The sequence below is a fragment of the Sorex fumeus genome, unplaced genomic scaffold (genome assembly GCF_029834395.1).
Source record: "Sorex fumeus unplaced genomic scaffold, SorFum_2.1 ptg000098l, whole genome shotgun sequence".
Lineage (NCBI taxonomy): Eukaryota > Metazoa > Chordata > Mammalia > Eulipotyphla > Soricidae > Sorex > Sorex fumeus.
The window spans coordinates 60,435,861-60,454,509 of record NW_026606155.1 but is presented as its reverse complement, the minus strand read 5'-3'; the positions used below and the strand labels follow the sequence as shown (position 1 = coordinate 60,454,509).

General features: G+C 43.7%; 1 protein-coding gene across 2 annotated transcripts in view; it reads right to left on the bottom strand.

Moving 5' to 3' along the window:
• The window catches only part of SNX6 (sorting nexin 6), a 58,458-nt gene continuing 39,809 nt past the window's right edge, over positions 1-18,649 (bottom strand). For both annotated transcript variants that reach the window (XM_056133136.1, XM_056133135.1), the window contains 6 exons: positions 15,069-15,144; positions 12,265-12,304; positions 9,535-9,621; positions 7,859-8,018; positions 7,671-7,756; positions 1-793 (listed from right to left, as the gene is read on the bottom strand). In XM_056133136.1, coding sequence (XP_055989111.1) covers positions 740-793; positions 7,671-7,756; positions 7,859-8,018; positions 9,535-9,621; positions 12,265-12,304; positions 15,069-15,144 — 503 coding nt within the window. In that variant the 3' untranslated portion in view covers positions 1-739. The remainder of the gene's footprint in view (positions 794-7,670; positions 7,757-7,858; positions 8,019-9,534; positions 9,622-12,264; positions 12,305-15,068; positions 15,145-18,649) is intronic.

Sequence of the window (18,649 nt, the reverse complement as noted above, 5' to 3'; positions counted from 1 at the left end):
TGCACTGTAAAGTATACATCAGAGCATTTTATTATAGCTACTCCAAATTTTTAAAGTGATACAATGAACCAGTTTAAAAAGTATCATTGTTATCACTGTTTATTTGACAATAATTGGTTTAGTCTACAAGTTTAAGGCAAACATACTAATAATGCATTTGCTGCTTTTCAGAAATCATACTTAGAAAGATTACAGAAAGTCTGTCCCAAAATGTCTAAGAAATATTCATTAATTAAAAATAAGTCTGATTAAGATGCTCTCCCAGGATACGTGAATAATCTGCGGTGGTATGCAATGTTTTTTTAAAACAAAATAAAAAAAAATAGGAAAAGCAATCTTTCTCTTGTTTGAACAATGTATTTTGGAAAGAGTTAAACTTCAGAAATCACTTAAAGGTAAATAGATTGGCAGCCGTAAGGAATACCATTCATTAAAATAAACACAGTTACAGAGGCTACTGTAAAAAAGGAGGAGCTTTGGGCCCCGGAGGAGAAAGGCAGGACCGACAATGATGGACTGCGGGAGATGGTCCGGGCTCACTGACGCGGGAGAACGCTGTTCCTGAGGGCTGCAGCGCTTAGGGCAGCCCCACTCCCTTGTTACTCAGAAAGGAAAGGAGAGTAGATGCACTTTGTCAGCTGTTTGTTTCCAGTGAGCAGTAAATGCCTAACATCATTAAGAAAACAAAAATGAAATCCGAAGGAAGGCAGCCCTTTGTAACCAGGGGGTGGAGTGTGGCTTATGTGTCTCCATTCAACACTGCCAGGCAGTTCTGTAGTAGCTGCAGGTTACCCTAAAAAAAAGAAGGGAAAATAAATCGTGAAGTTCAAATTCACAAGGAAGAAATCATGTAGAAGAATCTTTCAGGAAAAAGCCATTTTATTTTTTTATTATTTTGGGGTTTCAGGCCACACCTGTGGGCTCAGGGAACCATTTGGGATCTCAGGGAACCTGGGTTGGCTGTATGCAAGGCAAATGCCCTACCTCCTATACTATGTTCCTGACCCTCAAAAGCCACTTTTGTTTTGCGGCCCCATCCCGTGATGCACAGGGGTACAATTCCTGGCTCTACACTCAAACTATTGCTGAGGGTTCTCCAGGCAGAACCCTCGTATGGATGCCAGGGATCAAACCCACGTTGGCCGTGTGCAAGAAAAGTGCCCTACCCACTGTACTATTGCTCCAGCACCCCCACCCCCTCATCATCTCAATTTAAAAAGGCATAATAAAATAGTGAGGCTGAAGAGAGTACAGTAGGTATTTGTTTTGCATCTGGTTAACTTAATTTTATCCCCAATACCACACAGGTTCCCTGAGCTTTGCCAAGAATGATCCTTAACACAGTTGGGTAGCCCAAATACTACCCCCAAATATTTTGTGTGTGTGTATATATTATGTATACAGCGGGTAGGGAGTCTGCCTTGCACGCAGCCAACATGGTCGACCCGAGTTCGATTCCTCCGCCCTTCTCGGAGAGCCCGGCAAGCTACCGAGAGTATTCGATATGCCAGACACAGTAACAACAAAGTCTCCAATGGAGACGTTACTGGGCCCGCTCGAGCAAATCGATGATCAACGGGAGGGCCTTTACTTTACCTTACTTACTTACATACACAAACACTTCAGTACAGATTTACAGCAGTTATCATTTTAAAAAAGCTAAAATTGCATATAGAAGTATTTCATAGGGCCAGAGATATGCACCAATGAACTGAGTACATGCCTTGCATGAGGCAGGGCCCAGGTTCAGTTATTGGCATGGTACAGTTCCTAGGAAAACTACTAAGCTTTGAGTTGAGAGGAATCTTCAGGTATGATCCCCCCAAAATCCAAAAAAGCAGGTCAGTGGGGCTGGAATGCTAGTATAGAGGGCAGAGTGCTTGCTTGGAACACAGCCAACCTGGGTTTGATCTCCAGCATCCCATATGGTTCCCTGAGCCTGCCTGGTATGATCCCTGGGCACAGAGCCAAGAGTCATCCTGAGGAGTTTGGGGGTGTGGTCCAAATTCCCCCACCCCCAAAAAAAACCAAAATGCAGGCCAGAGAGATAGTATAGAAATAAAGGCATGTGCCTTGCATGTGGCTGAGGCTGTGAATGGTTTGAATCACAACTCTGCTTATGGTTTGCAAGGACTGACAGGAGTGGCCCCTGAACACAGATAAACGTGTAGTCTCTGAACACTGCTGGGAGTGAGCCCTTCCTCCCAGCCCCCAGAAAACCAACCAACCAACCAACCAATAATTTCAGAAGGATATGAAAAAAACAATGCTGGTATCAACTTATCATAGAGCCCAGCAAACATTTTTCGAAGATTTAAACAGTAAACTTTTTAGGTTTTGAGAAGCATTTGGTCTCTGCCTTACTTTAATAGGTAAAGGTAAAGGCCCTCCCGTTGATCGTCGATTTGCTCGAGCGGGCCCAGTAACGTCTCCATTGGAGACTTTGTTGTTACTGTGTCTGGCATATCGAATACTCTCGGTAGCTTGCCGGGCTCTCCGAGAGGGGCGGAGGAATCGAACTCGGGTCGGCCATGTTGGCCGCTTGTAAGGCGAACGCCCTACCCGCTGTGCTATCGCTCCAGCCGAAAAGAATCTGCCTGTGTTCATATTTACAGATTAAACTTGTATTTCATGAAACTATCATGTTACGAGGGGCAGAGAAGAAGGTAATTTGCCTTGCATGCAGCTGATCCTGGCTCGATCGCTAACATTGCATATGGTCCCCTGAACTGTACCAGGAGTGCCCCTGAGCACAGAGCCAGAAGTAAGCACTGCTGGACATGGCCTAACTGCTACCCCCTTACTATCATATAACAAAATATAAAGTGTGCTTTTTGTAGTTTTTGTTTTGGTTTGTTTTGGGGGTTATAGCCAGCAGTGCTCAGGGCTTACTCCTGGCTTTGTGCTTAGAGACCACTCCTGGATGGCTTGGAGAACCATATAAGTGCGCCCAGGAATGAACCTGGGTCGGCTGTGTACAAGGCACTCCAGCCCATAATTTTTGGTTTTTGGGCTATTCCCAGCAATGTGCAGTGCTTATTCCTGGCTCCATGCTCAGGGGACCATATGCCAAGGGTTTAAACCAGTATCAGCTGCACACAAGATAATATTTTGTCCCCTATATTATCTCTCTGGCCCCAGTTTATGATCTTTTTTAGAAAAAGCAAAAGCAGAACCTTCTGTGATTCATAGCATGTATGATTGGGAACACATGTTTCTGTGTGGGCATATGGCTCCCTCAAATCTCATTGCAACGTCAGTACACTATCTGATGTGTAAAGGAAAAAAGTGGGGGGGGGAAATGCATGGGAGAGATAACTCATGAGGACGGAGTGCAAATTTTGCATGTATGAGGCCTGGATTCAATACCCAGCACTGCATGTCCCCTGAGAACAGGCGTGGAGTAGCCCGAGTACTTGCCTGAGTACTCCCCCGAGTACTCCCACTAGGTGTGGCCCCTAAATAAAGATTAAAAAAAAATACATATACAAAAAAGTGCAACAGTGAACACCAGAAAACCCACAAAGGCTTAGTAAAATTTTGTTTTTAGTGCAACACTCAGCAGTGCTTAGGGCTTATGCCTGGCTCTGTGTTCTTTGTTTCTTTTATTTTAAATTTTGGCTTTTTTGGGTCACACCCGGCGAAGTTCAGGGGTTATTCCTGGCTCTGCACTCAGGAATTATTCCTGGCAGTGTTCAGAGAACGATATGGGATGCTGAGGATCCAACCTGGGTCAGCTGTGTACACATGCCCTCCCCACTGTACTATTGCTTCAGCCTCCAGGCTCTGTGTTCTGAGATCACTTCTGGCTGTGCTGGAGTTTCATATGTGGTTCTAAAGATGTAGGCCCTAATTAACCTTTTATTTACTTATTTCCCCTTGTTTTTAGGCCACAATGGTGGTGCTCAGAGATTACTCCTGACTCTGCATTCAGGAATTATTCCTGGTGGTGCTTGGGGGATCATATGGGATGCCGGGGATCAAACCTGGGTTAGTGGAGTACAAATCAAGTGCTTACTTGATTACTAGGAACAGAGCAATACTTGTTGTACTTGTAGTACTATTGCTCTGGCCCTTACTTACTTTTAAAAATCAACTTTTTAATGAGATGAGTTTTTGACAGAGCTGTACACCTATAAAACTCCACCACGGTTAATATAAAAGGTATTTCCAGGGGGGCTGGAGTAATACCACAGCAGGTAGGGCATCTGCCTTGCACGTAGCCGACCTGGGTTTGATCCCCAGTATCCCATATGGTCCCCCGAGCACCGTCAGGAGTAGTTCTTGAGTGTGTGGGCAAGGAATAACCCCTATGCAACCCTCCCCCCAAAATATCCAGAGGTCGAAAGATAGTTGAATGGGCTGAGCACAAGCTTTGCATGAGGGAGGATGAGGTTCTATCCTTGGCATGCACAGTCCCTTTCTGCAACACCAGGAATGATCCCTGAGCAGAGAGCCCACAGTAGTCCCCAAACACTGCTGGGTATGGCCCCAAAACAAAACAAAAATTTCTATCACCCCCAAACTCTTCTTGAGCCCCTTCTAATCCTTCTCTTTCTCTACTTGTCAGCTTTCTTTCACTGTAAATTATATACTTCTCAATTGTTTTCTTTATGTCTTGGTTTCTTACACTTAGGAAAATCCATGTGAAACTTATCCATGCTGTACGGATCATTTAGTACCATTTGACTGGTGATTCATCACATTCTGCTTATCCATACAGTAGCTGATGGACATTTGGGTTGTTTTTCTATTTTATGACTCTTAAGATCTATATGCTTTTTGGGTCACACCTGGCGAAGCTCAGGTGTTACTCCTGGCTCTGCACTCAGGAGTTCCTCCTGGCTGTGCTCAGGGGACCATATGAGATGCTGGGAATCAAACCAGGGCCGGCCGTGTGCCAGGCAAACGCCCTACCCACTGTACTATTGCTCTGTTCCCAGTAATCAATCTCTTAATGCAAACTTAGATGATGACATGAAAAGAACATAACCACTTGGGATCAGAATAATAGCTCAATGGGCAACAGCACATGCTCTGAATGCAGGAGGCTGGGGCTCTAACCCAAGCACTTCACACTCCCCTAGCGCTAGAGGAATGATTCCCAGATACGGAACTAAAAGCAGTCCCTACGCATCACTGGGTATGTAGCCCCCTGCCAAAAAAATGTCCCTGGCTTGAAAGAAATAACTAGTTGAATAATCAAAATCTGTATGATCAAATCCAAGTTCCTCCTCCCCCCCAAATTTTGATGCATTAAACTAAAGCTATGCATACCAAAATTTAATAGCTATAAAGGTGACTTACAATTACCATTAAAACATTTCATTTGGGGCTGGAATATACTTCAATGGAAGAGTGATAGTGCAACTGGTAAGGTGCTTGCCTTGCATGTGACTAATCTGGGTTTGATCCCTGCCACCCCATGTGGTTCCCCGAGCCCTGCCAAGAGTAAGGCCTGAGCACTGCAAAGTGTTCCCCAAAAACCAAAAATAGAAAACAAACAAAAAAGAAAACTGTAAGCCAAGAATTTCTACTTATGTATTTTTGTTTGTTTGTTTGTGGGCCACACGCAGCGGTGCTCAGGGCTTACTCCTGGCGGAGACTGGGGGACCGTAAGTAGTGCCAGGGATCAAATCCAGGACAACCTCGTGCAAGGCAAGCACCTAACCTACTGTATAATTGCTCCAGCCCCGATTTACTGATTTTGGGGTGACACGGTGTGACAGTGCTTGCGGACTACTCCTGACTTGGCGCTGGGAGGTCATGCAGTTGCCAAGTACCCACACAGACAGTATGAATATTATTTTAACTTGAATAAAATTATTTTCTTTAGGTTTTGCTTTAGGGGGTGAGGGGCCACACCTGGTGATGCTCAAGGGCTTACAAGGAATTAATAAGGCTTGGCTCTGTGCTCAGGGATCACTCCTCGTGGTACTCAGGGGACCATATGGGGTGCCAGAAATCAAATCCAAGTTGACTGCATGTAAGGCAAGCACCCTACCCACTGTGTTACTGCTCTGACCTTGAAAAGATAATCTTGAAAATTAGCTTCGATCCTAAGAATCTCTGACTTTTTGTCTCTGGGCCATACCCAGTGATATGGGGATAGACTCAAGGTCAGTCTCCTGCATGTCAACCACCTTACCCACTACCACTCCAGTTCAGAATCTCTATTTTTAAAATTGCTATAAGGTTGTGTCAAATTTACCTTTCATAAACTACAGGAAAAAAAGGGGGGAGGCTTAATTAAAAGCAAAAAAAAAAACAAAAAAACCAGGGGGATAGTACAGCAGGTAGGGTGCTTGCCTTGCATGCTGCCGACCCAGGTTCAATCCCCAGCATCCCATATGGTTCCCCAAGCATCACCAGGTATAATTCCTGAGTGCAGAGCCAGGAGTAAGGCCTGAGCATGGCCAGGTGTGGCCCCAAAATAAAACAACTCCTCCAAAAAAAAATCAAAGTAAAAAAAAATACTATAAAACAAATGGAAAGAGACTTTATTATTCACCAAAACCAAATACATTTTATATACATACATACATACATACATACATACATATATATATATATATATATATTGCAGTGCCGGGGACTGAACCCTCATACATACAAGGCAAGAACTGTACAACTGAGGAACATCACAGCTCCAAACCCAAGTTTTGTGTTTTGTTGTTGGGTCACACCCAGAGATGCCCTGGGGTACTTCAGGCTCTGCGCTCAAGAAATACTCCTAGCAGTGTATGGCAGGGGGTCATAGAAGATGCTGGAGATCAAACCCTGGTCAGACACATGCAAGGCAAGTGCCCTACCTGCTGTGCTATCTCTCCAATAAAACCAAGTATTCTGTTTATCTGTTTTGGGACCACACCCAGCAGTGCACAGGGAACCATACAGTGCTCGGCATCAAACCTAGGGCTTCCATATGCACTAGCCCTTTGTGCTATCTCGCTGGTTACACACTGTTTCCCCTAAATTTTTGGGTCACACTCACAGTTCCCAGGGGATCCTATATGGTGCTAGGAACTGATTTCTGATTGGCTCCACATAAGGAAAGTGCCTTATCTGCTACAGTACCACTCTGGCTCTTTTTCGGTTATGATTCTGGGGTCACATCTGGCAGTGGTCAGGGTTTATTTCTGGCTCGGCATTGAATGATCATTCCTGGTGGGCTTTGGGGACCACTTAGGGTGTTAGGGATTGAGCCCAAGTCAGCTGTGTACAAAACAAATGCGCTACCCACTGTATTATTTCTCCAGCCCATATTTGGCACACTGAAGTAAAATTATCCTGTAAAATTGAATCTAATTCAGAAACAGTTCTTACTGTATCTTCATAGAAAGCAACAGACATTGGGACTAGAAAAGATAGTACAGTGGTTAAGGCATTTTATCTTGCATGTGGTCAACCTGGGTTCAATCCTGGCATCCCATATGGTCCCGTGGCACTGCCAGGAGTAATACTTGGCGATGCACAGGGGTTACTCCTGGCTCTGTACCCAGGAATTATGCCTGGCGGTGCTCGGGGGACCATATGGGATGCTGGAGATCAAACCCGGGTCGACTGCAAGTCAAACACCTTACCTGCTGTACTATCACTCCAGCCCCCAGTCAATTTCATAAATCAAATTCTAATTATAAACTAAAATTAAGTATCTTTAATGATATTACCTTTGCATGCTTCAGTTCTAGCTCTGCCAGTTCCACTAAATTTTTTCTGAATGCAGCAACTCTTCTTGTCTTAAAATCTATAAGTTCTGTGAAAGAAATTGGAAGTACATACTTAACTTACAGAACAGTATAAATCGTATCTATGGATCATATTTATTTGCTCATAGCAAAAGTTAATATACTGGTACCTTGTTTTGCAGATTCAGATATTTTTTCAAATTTCTGACAACATAATTGTTGGGAAGTCTCGGCTTGTAGAACATCTTTATTTTTTGCTCTTGCTTTATCCAGTGCTTTATTAGCATTTTCATAATCCACCAGTGACCTAGATCTTCGATAGAGGAGATCCTATAAACAATGTTTCACAGTAAGATATGCTGCACATTCCCAGTAATTATACTCCACAAGCAACCCCCAACCCCCCAAACAAGATCAGAGCTAACACAGTGACTACCACATGCCACTCAACTTTTCTAGTATTCTCTGTTCCCTTCAGTACAGGCGATAGGATCTTCATACAGGCAAGACATGCTTTCTACTGTGTCACACCCACAGACACTTAAAATAAATTTTATAGACATATTTGGGCTGGATGGATAGCACAGCGGTAGGGCATTTGCCTTGCACGCAGCTGGTCCGGCCGACCCGAGTTTGATTCCTCCACCCCTCTCGGAGAGCACGGCAAGCTACTGAGAGTATCTCGCCCGCACAGCAAAGCCTGATAAGTTATCCGTGATGTATTCGATATGCCAAACACAGTAACAACAAAGTCTCACAATGGAGACGTTACTGGGCCCGCTCGAGCAAATTGATGAACAACGGGAGGACAATAACAGGACAGTGACAGTGTGAAGTAGCACTGTAGCACTGTCCTCCCGTTGTTCATCGATTTGCTCGAGTGGGTCCAGTAATGTTTCCATCATGAGATTAGTTGTTATTGTGTTTGGCATATCGAATAAGTCACGGGTAGCTTGCCAGGCTTAGCCATGCGAGCGAGATACTCTCACTAGTTTGATGGGCGCAAGGCAAACGCCCTACTGCTGTGCTATCACTCTAGCCCATCTGAAGTAGAAGTTTAATGAAAAGTAGAAGAGAAAGGAAAAGAAACTCCCAGTAGGGAGGAACTTAATTCAAATTTTATAGACATAGTTTACTCATTAATTTGTAGTGCACAATTCAATGGTGATAGTATCCTTAACATTGTATCCCCACAATCAAGTTTTTTTGCCATACCCGGCAGTGCTCAAAGGACCATATGCAGTGTCAGAGATTGTATCAGGGCTATCCACGAGAAAGAGAAGCACCTAAACCTCTGTATATTTGTTTTGGGGCCATACACAGTGGTGCTCAGGGCTTACACCTGGTTCCGTGCTCAGAGATTACTCATGGAGATGGCTTAGGGTACCAAATGGGGTGCCTGGGATTAAACCCAGGTTGGCCACGTGCAAGGGAAATGTCGGCTCTCTAGCCTCCAAGAATAAATCATTTTTTAACAATCTTAAGTGTAACAATCTCAAAATAAATGGTTTTATTTATTTGGTGATGTGTGCCTGCTCTCAGATTGCTTTTTTTGTTAAAATAGCCTATTTTTCTAGGCTCTCCATGAAGGGTGGAGGAACTGAACCTGGGCGAACCAGGTTGACCACATGCAAGGCAAACGCCAGCCCGGCAAACTACCGAGAGTATCTCGCCTGTCTGGCAAAGCCTGGCAAGCTACCTGTGACATATTCGATATGCCAAACATAGTAACAACAAGTTTCAAAATGGAGATGTTACCGGGCCCGCTCGAGCAAATCAATGAACAATGGGAGGACAGTGACAGTGACAGCCCATTTTTAAAAATAAAACAAAATAATAAAGGTACCTTAGCAGCTTGAGATTCTCTTAAGTAATATTTTAAAAGGTCAGAAAGTTTGAGGTCCTCATCAGCAGACACTCGTGCTTCTATTTTCTGGAAAAAAAAAAAGTGTGTGTGGGGGAATTGGGTAATTACTCAGTATTTACAATAACCGTTTTCTTTCCTAATTATTATAAAAATGTCAATTATAACAATATCCATTTCCACTGAGATGGGAAGTAAGGAAGTAGAGCCCCTTAGCAGTAAACTTCAGAGAGTCACTAAAACCAAGGAATGTTTGGAGAGACAATAAAACAGTCTGAAAAGGAGTAGCCTATTCCTAGCTAAGGATAAAGGCCAGGACCCAACCTAAAGAGACCACCAGTCTTCTTGACAGTCAAGCCCCTAGAAATGACCCTGTGCCCAAAGACTGAGAGGCAGCTGAGAGAATAATTCTGAATTTACTTTTTGGGTATTGGGGCCATACCAGGTTATACCAGCTCTGTGCTCAGGTGTGACTCCGGTAGAGCTAGCAGGGATCATATGTAGTACTGGGGATTGAACCAAGGTTGGTCGGCCACAAACCAAGCACCTTAACCCCTGTACTATCTCTCTGATCCTCTCATATTTTCTTTGAACTATTTTATTTCACTATTTTCTCTGAAAATTATTTTCTGCAATGAAAAATAAGAAACCTGGAACCTATGAAAATTGGGATTATCTTTCCTCTTTTTTTTTTTCTTGGGTCACACCCGACAATGCACAGGGGTTACTCCTGGCTCTGAACTCAGGAATTATTCCCGGTGGTGTTCAGGGGACCATATGAAATGCTGGGAATTGAACCCGGGTCTGCCGTGTGCAAGCAAATGCCCTACCTGCTGTGCTATGGCTCTAGCCCCTAACTTTCCTTTTCCTGAAAAGCATAACCTTTAATGACACTAGCTTCACATGCTTCAGTTCTAACTCTGCCAGTTCTACTACATTTTATTGAATGCGAGAACTCTTCTGGTCTTAAAATCTGTAAGGTTTTATGATTCAGCCAGAAAACCACAAAAGCTGAAAAGTGGGATGGAAGTATAAATAAGCAAGTATTAGACCCAAGTCTGCTCCTCAAATATGTACTTTTTACAACCAATGGTTTCATCCTGATCTTTGCCCTATCTCTCAATTCTAAGAGATGCCCTCAGGCCTTACAAATTTATTGATAAACCAGGTCCCATTATGGACAGAGCAGACACCAGGCCCTCTGGGAAGACTACCAAAGTTGTCACGCAGACCTCAGAGAAGGAAAGCACTTTGCCCACGTTGTCGCCAAGTTTCACAAGAATTAGGCCACCTTCCTCCAGGTTCATTAATCACCATGCCAGTCTGGACTGCCTTGAAATAGGACTCCCTTCTACCCTGTCCAGAACCATGAATTTCTTCTAACTTACTTTCCCAACCAGCTCTACATAACCCCCTAGCACCAAAGTGAGAGTAAGATGAATTGGGGGGGTGGGGGGGGGGGCACAAGAAATTTTTTTCAGGTTGACAGCATCCAAAGAAAACTTTTTCTACATCAAGCAGTTACTTGTCTCTCAAGGAACTGGCCACTAAGCAGCGAGCACCTGCACTTGGGTCCTGCACTTGGGTTCACTAACAGCAAGGGCCAGCTGCCTCACTGAGAAGACAGGATGGGTCGAGATGCAGTCTGACAGCTATCTTACTCAGGTTGTCAGAATACTCTGATGTCCATTCCCTGTGGGAGTTCATGGAGTCTTTACCAGTCCTTAACTACCACTGACAACATATTTTATCCTGGGGTCCTTCCTACTTTCCTATTTTTTTGGTAAATGATAAAAAATAAAATATGATGAAATGAATGATGAACCAAACAATTATAAGTGACTATGCATTTTAATTTTTTTTTAGGTTCTGTTGGGGGATAAGGTAGGGGCCATATCCAACATTGCTCAAGACATCCTATGTGGTACCAGGATAGGCCATGTGCAAGTCAACTGTCCTACCCTACTTACTACGTTATCTCTCCTGTCCCATTTGATTTCATCTTGTCTTCACTAATATATCACTCAATTGACACGTTGCTGAAATCAGATTTCTTTTTTATTTTTGGTTTTTGGGTCACACGCTGTGGTATTCAGACTTACTCCTGGCTCTGTATGCAGGGATCACAAGTGGCAGAGCTAGGGGAACCATATGGGTTACCAAGGATTGAACTCGGATTGGCTACATGCAAGGCAAGCACCTTACCTGCTGCCCTATTTCTCTGAAATCAGATTTTTGTTTGTCTGTTTGTTTGTGGGCCACACCTGGAGGTGCTCAGGGGTTACTCCTGGCTCTGCACTCAGGAATTACTCCTGGCAGTTCTCTGGGGACCATCTGGGGTGGCAGAGATTAAACCTGGGTTAGCTGCATGTAAGGTAAGCACCTTATTGCTATACTATCTCCCTAGCCCTGTTATCATTTTTTGGAGGGGATTGTACAACCATACCTGGCAGTGCTCAGAAGACTATGCAATGTGTAAGGGATTAAACCTGAGTCTTGGCCTCTAGCCCTTTAAGTCTTCTCTGAAGTCCCCCAATTTTTTTAAGCCTTTTTTTAAAAAGGCCCAACCCCTCACTTCCCAATTTTAATTTCAATTTTAAATCTGCCTCTATTATTTCGAAATATAATCTTACTCAAAAAAATTATACATAGTTACAAGTTAAACACCACTGTATAAAAGATTTAGACTACTAAAGAATTAATAGTACTTACTCTTGTTTTATCAAACAATTCTGAAACCTTGAGGAAAAACCTGAAAAGGAAAAGAATTTCATTAGAAGTTTGAAATTATTTTCTCATTCAAATATTCAGAGAATATACCCTAAACAAGATTAATAAAGAGCATTCTTTGATGGTCTTATTCATGATAGACTTCAATTAATTCAACAAAATGATTACAGAAAATCATGCAGTTTCAAGACAATAGTCTAAGCCATTCATTAGTTTTTGTTTTGTTTTGGGGCCCTACATGGCAGTGCTCAGGAACCACTTCTGGTGCTCAGGGGACCATTTGTGGGTGCTGGGGTTTGAACTGGGGTTAGGTACTTACAAAGCAAGTGTCTTAGCTCCTGAATTATATATCTTTGGCCCTTCATTTAAATTCTTTTAAATTTTAGGGCTGGAGTGATAGCACAGCGGGTAGGGCATTTGCCTTGTGTGTGGTCAACCTGGGTTCGATTCCCAGCATCCCATAAGGTCCCCTGAGCACCACCAGGAGTAATTCCTGAGTGCAGAGCTAGGAGTAACCCCTGTGCATTGCCAGGTGTGACCCAAAAAGCAAAATAAATAAATAAATACTTTTAAATTTGGGCAATACCTAGAGGTGCTCAGAGCTTACTCCTGGCTCTGAGCTCAGGGAATATTCCTGACAGAGCTTGGGAGACCATATGTGGTGCTGGGGATCAAACTGGGGTTGATAATATGTAAGGCAAGTGCTAAAAACACTGTATTATCTCTGACCCCCCCCCCCCCCCGATAACTTTTCTGTTTTCTTTCTGGCTTTTTGGGTCATACCCAGCGATGAATTTTCAAGACTAAAATTCCTGGCTCTGCATTCAGTAATTACTCCCAGCAGTGCTTGAGGGTTGGGATGCCAAGAATTGAACTTAATGGCTGAGCACATAGTTTGCGTGCAGGAGATCCGGATTTGATCACATGGTCCCCTACCACTTTGGGAAGCAACCCCCAAGCACTACGGAGCAGCCCCAGACCATCTCCAGGTATAGCAAAAAACAAACACCTCCCCTGAAAAAACAAACAAACAAACAAACAAAAAAAAACCCTGAAACCAAAAAAAATCATTCTAGCTTCCAATAAATGCATACATACTTATTCTAATTCTAAAATAGCATTTATTTATGATTAACTATTAAAACCTGCCCCCCCATATATATGTGTGTGTGTATATATATATATATATTTTTTTTTTTTTTTTGGTTTCTGGGTCACTCCCGGCGATGCACAGGAGTTATTCCTGGCTCTGCACTCTCTGCACTCAGGAATTACTCCCAGCAGTGCTCGGGGGACCATATGGGACACTGGGAATTGGACCCGGGTCAGCTGCGTGCAAGGCAAACACCCTACCCGCTGTGCTATCGCTCTAGCCCCCTAAAACCTGCCAATATTTTAAAACACATTTTTCTCATGTTTAGAGACAGCCCAACAACTATGTTAGGCACCAGCTTTACATGAAAGAGGCCCAGGGTTTGATCCCTGGCAATGCATAATCCCCCAAACACCAAGCTTTTATGCATTGCAGGTGTGGACCAAAAATCAAAACAGTAAGAACCTGGGGACTGGAGCAATAGCACAGCGGGTAGGGTGTTTGCCTTGCACGCGCCAACCCAGGTTCGATTCCCAGCATCCCATATGGTCCCCTGAGCACCGCAAGGGGTGATTCCTGAGTGCAGAACCAAGAGTAACCCCTGTGCATCGCCAGGTGTGACCCAAAAAGCAAAAAAAAAAAAAAAAAAACCTCCAAAAAACTACACAAAAATTAAAAAACAATAAGAACCAGATTTGTCCTCTTTTTTCCTCCTTTCCCTTTTATCCTCCCCACCCTATTCCAAAAAAACAAATGAACAACTCCCACAACCCATAAGGGCTGGAGAGAGGGCTCACTGCACTGAGCCTCATACAGGAGGCTCAGGATTCATCCTCAACACTGAAAAATCTCCCAAGCCCCACCAGGATGTCCCGTGAGTACCTCGCCAGAGTAGTACTGCCAGGAGCGGTCCCAAAACTAACAAAAATAACCAGTCAAACCTCTCTCTTACATACATTAACTAGCCCATTTTCATCACATGAAACACAATAAAAGTAGGGTCAGGGAGTTAGCTCAATGAGTCAGCGTGAGCATTTTGCATATGAAGGCTCCAAGTTCAATCCCTGGCACTGTACAATCCCTCCAGGCTTAAGAAGCTCCACACTGGTAGGCCCAAGAACAAACCTTAGTGGCGCCCTGATCCTACCCAGCACAAAAAGCACTGGAAATGGCCCCCTCTACCCATCCAATACTGTTTGCAAAGCCAAAAAACAAACACAAAACCCCCTTCTGAGAAGCTATTATAGGCTCATTTTAAGATAAAAATATAAGTGTAGAAAGGGAGAAGAAAAAGGGATACTGACTTAAGTTTATAAAGAAGTTCAACAGTTCCCCCCCCCCGCCCCCCAAATCTCAACTGTCTTGATAAAATTCCAAAACACTTACTAAAACAGAAATTACTGTGTGTACCCAGGCTGAAGTGATAGCACAGCAGGTAGGGTGACCAGAGTTCGATTCCTTTGCCCCTCTTGGAGAGCCCGGCAAGCTACCAAGAGTACCTCACCCGCACAGCAAAGCCTGGCAAGCTACCTGTGATGTATTTGATATGCCAAATACAGTAACCACAAAGTCTCACAATGGAGATGTTACTGGGCCCGCTCGAGCAAATCAATGAACAACAAGAGGACAGTGCTACAGTGCTACCCAGGCTGTCAACAAAATTTTATACTTGTTTTTAAATCAGAGTTCTTACTTGCATATATCTGTAGAATCCTGAGTTCCTAAAGCATATAATGAAGAACCAATTCTATTGTAATCATCAGCAGCACCTACGAAAAAAGTATGAATTCAATATATTTATTCTTTGATTCAAAAATACACAAGTACTTATGAAAACATACCTCAAAGAGTATCACCCTGCCAAATAATGAACATAGAACATAATACCCTAAGCACAGAAAATGACACAACTATAATACAAAAGGATGATTATATTAGAAGTATTTGGGGATAGGGAAAAAATTTGATAACTGCACCTGAGGAAGTTAGGGCAAGTTTTAGACACTACAGAATGAGTTGGTGCTCAGAAGACATTTTTGTTTGTTTTGGGGCTACAATGGCACTCAAGGGTTACTCCTGGCTCTGTGATGGTGGGACTGCTCCTTGGGGTTGCTTGGGGTACCACATGGTACTGGGGACAGAACCCTGTTAAGCTCTCTCTCCAGTCTCAGGATGAAGAAATCTTCAGCAGGCCAAGTGGAGAGGGTAGTATTTGGTTAAAGGGGCATGGTAAAGTCCAGGAAGATATGAAAGAGCAAAATATATTCAGAGAGCCTAGTGGGACTATGGCACTGCAGAGTGCAGAGAGAGGTGCAAAGAGCTGAAGATGGACTTTTATTTTTTGTATTTATTTTCTGGCTTTTTGGGTCACACCCGATGATGCACTGGGGTTACTTCTGGCTCTGCACTCAGGAATTACTCCTGGTGGTGCTTGGGGGACCATATGGGATGCTGGGAATTCAACCCAGGTTGGTTGCATGCAAGGCAAACACCCAACCTGCAGTACTATCGCTCCAGTCCCTAATTTTTGTATTCTTGAGCCACACCCAGAGATGCTTAGAGCTTACTCCTGGCTCTGTGCTCAGGGCTCACTCCTGTTGGTACTCAGGGGGACCATAGGGGATGCCGGGGATTGGACCCGGGGTGGCTCCATGCACGGCAAATGCCCTCCTCACTGTGCTCTCCCTCTGGCCCCTGAAGATCGACTTTAAAAAAAAAAGTCAAACCCAGTGGCGCTTCTACTTGAATTGGGTGGGGGTATGTGCTCGTGTGTATGTGTTAGATCAAGTAATAGTACATACCTAGCATTACATTGTGGATAAAAATTTTAAAAACTATCTAATTCAAATTTTTTAAATTCTGAATTTGATCCTTGGCATCAAGACAAAACACACTTCTATCTTGTATAAGGACTAGAAGTGGAGAGACAAAGAAGGCAAGGAGGAAAACCAACTAGAAAACTGTTATGTCAGATACCGAGGATGAGGATTAAGAGAATAGTGAAAGCAAAAAGAAACTAGAAATCTGAATGATATTTATGAAGTATGAGAGTAGGATTTAGAAACCTGTTTCTAAATCTGGGACAGGAGAGGCAATTACAGAGCCTGGGAAGGTGATGGATGTGACACTGTTACTTCTGGGTGCTCAAATGCAAAGCAATAAAAAATTTCAATATCAGGGACTGGAGTGATAGTCCAGGGGGTAAGCTGCTTGTCTTGCATGTGGCTTACTTGGGTTCGATCCCTGGCACCACATATAGTCCCCTGAGTTAAGGCCTTATTTTGCAGGCAGCCAGCCTCGGATCTACCCCTGGCACCTGATGTGGCCCTGGAGGTCCCCGAGCACCACTGAGTGTGGCCCCTGGAAGCTCCCAAGCAGGCCAGGGTGATCCAGGAGGTCTCTGAGAGCACTGCATCCTCTAGCCCTTGCACTGATCTGCAGGCTGGGTTGGCTGAGAAGCAGCAGAGCCTTCCACCTCCAGATAATTTACAAGTTCTTTATCAAAAGGGAGCAATCAGAACTGATTTTTGTATTTAACATTCAGTAAGCTATTTTTCAGTTTTTGGAGCACACCTGCTTACACAGTGCTCAAGGACTTCATGGAACACACCTGATGTGTCAGGGATTTTGTGTGCAAAGCACATGCTCTAGCCCTTTAAACAATCCCCCTTCATATGTAGCACAGTACATTTAAATTGATACTGAATTTTAAAAAGTTTGTTTTGGGTTTCCTCCTGGTGGTGCTGAGGGGCCATGTTTGACTGGTCCTTTCTGCAAGCAAAGTAGGCATGCCGACCTTTGAGTTATCTGCCCAGCCCACTACTGAAGTTATTTTTCAGTTTGAAATTCGGGATTCTATCATCTGGGTCTGAGAAACACTACTCCTAAGCTATTACATTATTATATGATCATAAAAATACACAAACTGCACTGTTTTACTGATCAGAATTCAAAGTGATACTGAAATGTTTTTCATACAATAAGCACATTTGTCTGTTTTTTTTTTTGATTATATCAGCTGTGCTTAAGCATGCAAGGCAAGTGCCAATCCATTTTTCCTTTATTATTCTGTAAAATTCTTTTTTTTTTGCCTTTTTTTTGGGAGAGGGGGGTCATACCCAGCAATGCACAGGGGTTACTCCAGGCTTTGCACTTAGGAATTACTCCTGGTGGTGCTCAGGGAACCATATTGCTTTTTGGGTCAGGAACTGAACCTGGGTTGGCCGCATGCAAGGCAAATGCCCTACCCCCTGTACTACTGCTCCAGCCCCTATTCTGTAAAATTTTATCTACAAAATTTTATATGAGGTCAGAGAGACAGAAGAGACTGTACAAGCGCCTTCCCCACTATACTACCTCTCTGGCCTCATAATGTACTGTATTATACTGCTTGGCACTTCCTATCTATCTAGACACTGCTACTAATGTCTTAAAAACGAAGACTCCGCTGGGGTAAAATATGCAGAGACAGAGATGGAACGGAGGGCACAGATGATGCTAGACATGTGCTCCACCACTTGACTTATCTCCCTGACTTAAAGAATATATTTTCATGGGGCTGAAAAGATAGAACAGGGAGTAATGGGCATGCAGCCAACCTGGACTCGATCCCTGGCACTGCAAATGATCCACTGAGTACCACAAGGAGTGATCCTTGAGTACAGAGCTGGGAGTAAGCCATAAGCACTGCCAGAGTGACCCGAAATAACAAAAAATAAAAAAGAATATATATTTTTTCTCCATCTGGAAATCACCAATATCTAATATAATGGCTGACATAAAACATTTATGAATGATACAGGTCTGGAGCGATAGCACAGCGGTAGGGCGTTTGCCTTGCATGCAGCCAACATGGCCCACCCGAGTTCGATTCCTCCACCCCTCTCGGAGAGCCCGGCAAGCTACCGAGAGTATCTCACCCGCACGGCAGAGCCTGGCAAGCTCCCCGTGATGTATTCGATATGCCAGACACAGTAACAACAAAGTCTCCAATGGAGATGTTACTGGGCCCGCTCGAGCAAATCGATGATCAACGGGAGGGCCTTTGCTTACTTACTTACTTACAGGTCATAATTAACTCAACAATTCACAGTTCATTTCATATTTTGGCTTTGGGGTACACCTAGCAGTGTCAGGGGTCACTCTTGGTTCTTTGCTCCTGGTGAGGCTTGGTGACCATTTGGGATGACAAGGATCGAACCTAGGTTGGCCATGTGCAAGACAAGCACCCTACCCTCTGTGCTATCTTTCTGGACTCCATAGGTTTTTGTCTGT